General features: G+C 44.8%; 1 protein-coding gene and 1 long non-coding RNA gene across 2 annotated transcripts in view; one reads left to right on the top strand and one right to left on the bottom strand.

Annotated features, from left to right (window-relative positions):
- Nucleotides 1–7,500, top strand: part of slc26a5 (solute carrier family 26 member 5) — an 18,190-nt gene that overhangs the window by 4,106 nt on the left and 6,584 nt on the right. Inside the window, exons 4-9 of the mRNA XM_047804287.1 lie at nucleotides 716–826; nucleotides 2,724–2,896; nucleotides 3,620–3,784; nucleotides 5,076–5,228; nucleotides 7,079–7,161; nucleotides 7,237–7,384. Coding sequence (XP_047660243.1) covers nucleotides 716–826; nucleotides 2,724–2,896; nucleotides 3,620–3,784; nucleotides 5,076–5,228; nucleotides 7,079–7,161; nucleotides 7,237–7,384 — 833 coding nt within the window. The remainder of the gene's footprint in view (nucleotides 1–715; nucleotides 827–2,723; nucleotides 2,897–3,619; nucleotides 3,785–5,075; nucleotides 5,229–7,078; nucleotides 7,162–7,236; nucleotides 7,385–7,500) is intronic.
- Nucleotides 628–3,523, bottom strand: LOC125139644. Its single transcript, XR_007138704.1, has 2 exons — nucleotides 3,276–3,523; nucleotides 628–689 (listed from the first exon to the last, which is right to left on the bottom strand). It is a non-coding gene; the product is annotated as an uncharacterized LOC125139644 (long non-coding RNA).

Genomic DNA, 7,500 nt, shown 5'->3' with positions numbered 1-7,500 from the left:
GGTGGTTATGGTGGTGGGTGCGGTTAGGGTGTATGGGGGGTTACGGTGGTGGGAGTTTAAGGGTTGGTGGGTGGTTAGGATGGTGGGCGGAGTTAGGGTTAGTGGGTGGTTATTTTTGTGGGCGGGGTTAGGGTTGGTGGGTGGTTATGGTGGTGAGCGGGGTTAGGGTTGGTGGGTGGTTATGGTGGTGGGCGGGGTTAGGGTGTATGGGTGGTTATGGTGGTGGGCGTTTAAGGGTTGGTGCGTGGTTAGGATGGTGGGCGGAGTTAGGGTTGGTGGGTGGTTATGGTGGTGGGTGGGGTTAGGGTTGGTGGGTGGTTATGGTGGTGAGCGGGGTTAGGGTTGGTGGGTGGTTATGGTGGTGGGCGGGGTTAGGGTGGTGGGTGGTTATGGTGGTGGGCGGGGTTAGGGTGGTGGGTGGTTATGGTGGTGGGCGGGGTTAGGGTGGTGGGTGGTTATGGTGGTGGGCGGGGTTAGGGTGGTGGGTGGTTATGGTGGTGGGCGGGGTTAGGGTGGTGGGTGGTTATGGCGGCTCTGGTTGTCCCTCAGGCTACAATAAGATGCTACAAATCCAACAGAGATGTTTGGCCAAGAACAACAGGAAGTTCCTAAAATGGTGTTCATGAATTTAATCTCTCTCTCTCTCTCTCTCTCTCTCTCTCTCTCTCTCTCTCTCTCTCTCTCTCTCTCTCCCCAACCCCCCCCCCTTCCCCAGGTCTCGCATACGCGATGTTAGCTGCAGTTCCTCCAGTCTACGGTCTGTATTCATCCTTCTATCCTGTTCTTCTCTACACGTTCTTCGGCACCTCCAGACACATATCCATAGGTGAGTTCCTCTCTGCATCCCTCATGCTAATGGACAGTGAGAACAGGACAGAACTCCTCATTAATGCTGTTAGAGTAAATAAAGCAACCCATCAGAATCCAGGACTCAGAAGAACCGAACTCGAGCTGACGGTGTATAAAATAAACATTTAAACATTTTTATCTGACAACACGTGAAGTTAATGAAACATCTAGAAGCTACAGATTTACAGCTGTAGCTCCTCACAGCTGGATCAGTCAAAGCGCACAAACGTTTACGCCACGTGTGTGTCGAGGTTTATTTTGAGTGTCAGTGTGACCGTGGATCAGAGGCTAAAGGGCTAAAAACTGAATCTCCAGGAAGATAAAGAAAACCTTCACCGTTCTGGATCCTTCCGTATCTGCTGATCCGTTCAGCGTTCAGCGTGATGACCTTAGGGCTCTGTTCCAGGTGAAAAGTGACCTTTATGTCTTTAACCCCTTCCGGAGGCCTGATGTTGGAGTGACCTGAAGAAAAGAAAGACGCTGATGATGGTTTTTATAGTGAAAGCTTGAAGTTAAGACTGCTTTAGAAAGAAAATCCTGCAGGAACATGTAGGATTAGACGAACGTGATCGTGGGCCACCAGCTGAGCTCCCGTTCTGTAAGGAAGAGCTTTAATACACAGCTTCATACATCCACACACCAAGCTATGGTCCTCAAACATCTCCAGGTATACAAACATCTGAGCAGGAGGAGGTTCTGTCCGCTAAAGTCGGGTCCATGAGAAATCGTCATGTCAGGCCATCCTTTAAAAATATTTTGGTTTGCAGTAACAGTAAAAAAAAAAAAAAAGTACAATTTTGGTGACGGTGATTACGTACAGTAGGTCTGACGTTAAACAAATTAGCATATCGTGACGTCACTGACTTGGTCTTCGACCCGTGCCTTCGGGCGCATCGTCGCAAACCTTATTCTGATGCTGGACAGTTTATCCAGAACTCCGTGCCAGGTTAAAGCGGTGTCCAGCTGTTTTAATGACTTATTTAGATGTATCATGGCGCCCGAACCCGTATGACTTTGAACAGTGACCGCAAACATTTTGTTTACTGCAGCCGCAGCCGCCATTACCGAGCGCGAACCGTCGACAGTGAACGAGAGTACGAAGCGAACGCGCAGGCCATAGCGTGACATCCGGTAACCGATAGACGACGTCACGGGTTTTTATTTAAAAGAAAGAGCGTAGCCTTCGTCTGTATGTAGGCCTCGGCTACGGCAGACAAGGATAATTTTAAGGACGGCCTCTGTGATTCTGCTTATGTATTTTATTTAACAGATGTAAAACCTGTAGCAACGTGACACGCCCGCAGAAACGTCACCGACTGACACTACCTCGTTATTCCGGTCTGTATCGTGACCTTATCACCGACTCCATCTGCCACGCTGACTCAGCACCTCCATTCACACACGCCTGGAATTTGCAAATGTAAATAATCACCTACAAAAAAACCAACATTCCACAGTCTCTGAGTCGCGACGGTGTTTATGGAGCAGACTCACTGTCGTTAATACGCCACAGCAACCCAAACCCTGCCCCGGTTCTTCTGTATATCCTTCTGCATTTTCTGTACTGAGAAATGTATTTAGGTGCACGGTGGCTTAGTGGTTAGCACGTTCGCCTCACACCTCCAGGGTCGGGGGTTCGATTCCTGCCTCCGCCTTGTGTGTGTGGAGTTTGCATGTTCTCCCCGTGCCTCGGGGGTTTCCTCCGGGTACTCCGGTTTCCTCCCCCGGTCCAAAGACATGCATGGTAGGTTGATTGGCATCTCTGGAAAATTGTCTGTAGTGTGTGAGTGTGTGTGTGAATGAGAGTGTGTGTGTGTGTGTGTGTGTGCCCTGTGTTGTTGATTTGATGTACGGTTGTCGCGTCTGTCTCGCAGGCACATTTGCGGTGATCAGTCTGATGATCGGGAGCGTGGTGGTGAGGGAAGCGCCGGACTCCATGTTTCCTCTGAACGGGACCAACGGGACGGAGATGATCGACGTCGCGGCTCGAGATGCCAAAAGAGTGCAAGTGGCCGTGGCTCTGACCGCGCTCACGGGGATCATTCAGGTTCAGTACTCACTGCATGGGGATGAGTCCAGTCCCATCACATAGAGCGGGGTTAGTGAGAAGCTCCTCTGAGGAACTGTCTCAGGTTCTCACTGCAGTGTACAAGACAAACACACAACACTGTGTGATGGAACTGAAAGAGGAAGGGATTATATATAGAGTCAGGTGTGAACGTGTGAACAACATCTGACCTTAAATCAATCTCTCTCTCTCTCTCTCTCTCTCTCTCTCTCTCTCTCCCTTCTTTCTATCCTTAACACCCTCTCTCTCTGTCACACTATCAATCTGTCTTTATTTCTGACTCCCCCTCTTTCTCTCTGTTGTTTGCTCTCTCTCTCGTTCTTTCTGTCTGTCTAAACCCCCCCCCCATACCCATCACCTCTCTCTCTCTCTCACTGTGTCTGTTTTTCTTTCTGACTCCCTTTCTATCTCTTGTTTATTTTATTCTCTGCTCTTTTTGTTGACCCTTTCTCTCACCCCCCCCTTCTTTCTATCCTTATCACCCTCTCTCTCTCTGTCACACTGTCAATCTCTGTTCATTTGTCTTTCTTTCTGCCTCTATTTTTTTCTGTCTAATATTCTGCCCCTGACTTCCCTCTCTCTTTCTCTCCCCCCCTCTCTCTGTCTCTCTCTTTCTCCCTCTCCCCCCCCTCTCTTTCTCCCTCTTTCTCCCTCCCTCTTCCCCCCCCCCCCCCCCCTCCCCCCCCCCCCCCCCCCCCTCAGTTGGTGCTCGGTATCCTGAGGTTCGGCTTCGTGGCGATTTATCTGACCGAGCCGCTGGTGCGAGGCTTCACCACTGCCGCAGCCGTGCATGTGATGGTCTCTCAGCTGAAATACTTCTTTGGGATTAAAACTCAGCGCTACAGCGGGCCGTTATCTGTCATTTATGTAAGTGAAGGTCTCACACGGTCTGTTACTGTGTAATGACCCGTGACCCTGGACGCCGTCCTGCTGCTCTGGACTCTTCTCTCTCTCTGTGTTCATGTGCAACTAAAAAACAAACAGAATTTCGTTCTGAAAAACTGAATCCAAAATCAACAAGGTCAGGGTTAAAAGTGATAACTGCGTCACGCACACACACACGAACACATGACCACACACGAACACACACACCCATGCATACACACACACGCACACACACATGAACACACACACACACACCCAGCTTGTATTACAAATCCACATTAGTAAATAAACCCGAGTGTGTTTTTAGGCCCTTTGATGTTTAACCGTGATAAAAACCTGATAGAACATTTTACATCATTCCTTTAACCAATCGATTTCAGGCTGAACGCCACTGAACTTTTATCTTATTTATTTAATACAGCATTGACTTATTTACCGCTTTCAACACCATAAAGAGCAGAATAAACCGATCACATGGGGCAAGTCGTGGCCTAATGGTTAGAGAGTCTGACTCGTAATCCTAAGGTTGTGCAAGGCACCGAACCCCCCAACTGCTCCCCAGGCGCCACGGCATAAATGGCTGCCCACTGCTCCGGGTGTGTGTTCACGGTGTGTGTGTGTTCACTGCTGTGTGTGTGCACTTTGGATGGGTTAAATGCAGAGAACGAATTCTGAGTATGGGTCACCGTACTTAGCCGTATGTCACGTCAGTTTATAATATAATATTAATAATAATAATAATATAATATAATTGTCGCTTCTCTACTTTCATACTTCACCTTTTTTTTTTATTATTAAACAGAAATTAATTAATGAATTAATTGAAATAAAATGAATCATTAGAACATTTTATGGCTGTTTCAGGAAATAATACATCTTAATAAATTAATTGACATTTAAAAAATAAATAAAATAAAAATTTAACAACTAGGAAATTGTAATAAATAAATAAATAGATAGATAGATAAAATGTGAATATATTTATATATTAATAATGAAACATATAATCAAATATAATTATTATATTATAAATAAGTTTGGTTACAGATATTATAAATGATCATAAATAATAGCAAAATTAAATAGAATAATTCTAAAATTATAATATTTAAATGCATAAATAAATCACTTCAGCAAAAACAATGCAAATAAATAAATAAATGTTAATAAATAAGATGGAATATGTATTTATTTTATTACTCAATGTAGGTTGTAATATTTCTCACAAGGTTTCTCTACAGTTCCCGGTCTGACCACGATGTTCTCTGTGTAGAGTCTTGTGGCCGTGTTTAAACACATCACCAGCACTAACCTCAGCACGCTGGTCGTAGGAGTGCTGTGTGTGATCTTCCTCTACGCTGTGAAGTACTCCAATGAGCGTTTCAAAAAGAAGCTTCCCATCCCCATTCCCGGAGAGATCATCGTGGTAACGTTGTTGTTTTACAGCTAGTCTCATGGTGTGTGTGCGTTTGCGTGTAGGTATGTGTCTGCATGTAGGGGTGTGTGTGTGTGTGTGTGTGTGTGTGTGTGTGTGTGTGTGTGTGTGTGTGTGTGTGTGTGTGTGTGTGTGTGTGTGTGGTAGGTTTAGTCGAAGGTGTAAATGTACATGTAGGTGTATATTTAGCTGTAGGTGTATATGTAGCTGTAGGTGTAGTTGTAGGTGTATATTTAGCTGTAGGTGTAGCTGTAGGTGTATATTTAGCTGTAGGTGTAGTTGTGGGTGTATATTTAGCTGTAGGTGTATATTTAGCTGTAGGTGCATATTTAGCTGTAGGTGTAGCTGTAGGTGTATATTTAGCTGTAGGTGTATATTTAGCTGTAGGTGTAGCTGTAGGTGTATATTTAGCTGTAGGTGTATATTTAGTTGTAGGTGTATATTTAGCTGTAGGTGTAGTTGTGGGTGTATATTTAGCTGTAGGTGTAGTTGTGGGTGTATATTTAGCTGTAGGTGTAGTTGTGGGTGTATATTTAGCTGTAGGTGTATATTTAGCTGTAGGTGTAGTTGTGGGTGTATATTTAGGTGTAGGTGTATATTTAGCTGTAGGTGTATATTTAGCTGTAGGTGTAGTTGTGGGTGTATATTTAGCTGTAGGTGTATATTTAGCTGTAGGTGTAGTTGTGGGTGTATATTTAGCTGTAGGTGTATATTTAGCTGTAGGTGTAGTTGTGGGTGTATATTTAGCTGTAGGTGTATATTTAGCTGTAGGTGTAGTTGTGGGTGTATATTTAGGTGTAGGTGTATATTTAGCTGTAGGTGTAGTTGTGGGTGTATATTTAGCTGTAGGTGTATATTTAGCTGTAGGTGTAGTTGTGGGTGTATATTTAGGTGTAGGTGTATATTTAGCTGTAGGTGTAACTGTATATGTAGGTGTATATTTAGCTGTAGGTGTATATTTAGCTGTAGGTGTAGCTGTATATTTAGGTGTAGCTGTAGGTGTATATTTAGCTGTAGCTGTAGCTGAATATTTAGCTATAGGTGTATATTTAGCTGTAGATGTAGCTGTAGGTGTAGCTGTAGTTGTATATTTAGCTGTAGATGTAGCTGTAGGTGTAGCTGTATATTTAGCTGTAGGTGTAGCTGTAGGTGTATATTTAGCTGTAGATGTAGCTGTAGGTGTAGCTGTATATTTAGCTGTAGCTGTAGGTGTAGGTGTATATTTAGCTGTAGGTGTATATTTAGCTGCAGCTGTATCTGTAGGTGTAGCTGTATGTTTAGCTGTGTCTGTAGCTGTATATTTAGCTGTAGCTGTATATTTAGCTGTAGCTGTATATTCAGCTGTAGCTGTATCTGTAGGTGTAGCTGTAGGTGTAGCTGTATGTTTAGCTGTGTCTGTAGTTGTATATTTAGCTGTAGCTGTATATTTAGCTGTAGCTGTATCTGTAGGTGTAGCTGTATCTGTAGGTGTAGCTGTAGGTGTATCTGTATGTTTAGCTGTGTCTGTATGTGTATATTTAGCTGTAGCTGTATCTGTAGGTGTAGCTGTATCTGTAGGTGTAGCTGTAGGTGTATCTGTATGTTTAGCTGTGTCTGTATGTGTATATTTAGCTGTAGCTGTATCTGTAGGTGTAGCTGTATCTGTAGGTGTAGCTGTAGGTGTAGCTGTATGTTTAGCTGTGTCTGTATGTGTATATTTAGCTGTAGGTGTATCTGTAGGTGTAGCTGTATCTGTAGGTGTAGCTGTAGGTGTAGCTGTATGTTTAGCTGTGTCTGTAGGTGTATATTTAGCTGTAGGTGTAGCTGTACATGTAGGTGTTCACCGAGGTGTGGTTTTCCAGGTGATGGTGTCGACAGGCGTGTCTTACGGCATGGGTCTGTGTGCCCATTACCAGGTGGATGTAGTAGGTGATATCCCCACAGGGTGAGTGTGAGCACTAAGGTACTGAACACTGTTACTGAACACTAAACACTTAATAAAGGCATTCGTTCCTCTCAGACTTCAGGCACCGACTCTCCCAGATCTCAGCCTGCTTCCCAACCTGGTCACAGACGCTGTAGCCATGGCGGTGGTGGGCTTCTCCATGGGGATCTCTCTGGCGAAAATATTCGCCCTCAAATACGGCTACAGTGTGGACGGAAACCAGGTGATCAGTCACTTCCTGTCTGTGGCTCACACAGGGTGGGGACACTGTAGGTCGCTTCCTGCTTTAGACCTGTTTCCATGGGAACAGCAGATGATAAGCGATGCACACTGATGATG

Source organism: Tachysurus fulvidraco, chromosome 19 (assembly GCF_022655615.1).
Source record: "Tachysurus fulvidraco isolate hzauxx_2018 chromosome 19, HZAU_PFXX_2.0, whole genome shotgun sequence".
In the NCBI taxonomy this organism is placed as follows: domain Eukaryota; kingdom Metazoa; phylum Chordata; class Actinopteri; order Siluriformes; family Bagridae; genus Tachysurus; species Tachysurus fulvidraco.
The sequence above is the reverse complement of the archived record's forward strand: the minus strand, read 5'-3'. Positions and strand labels throughout refer to the sequence as shown.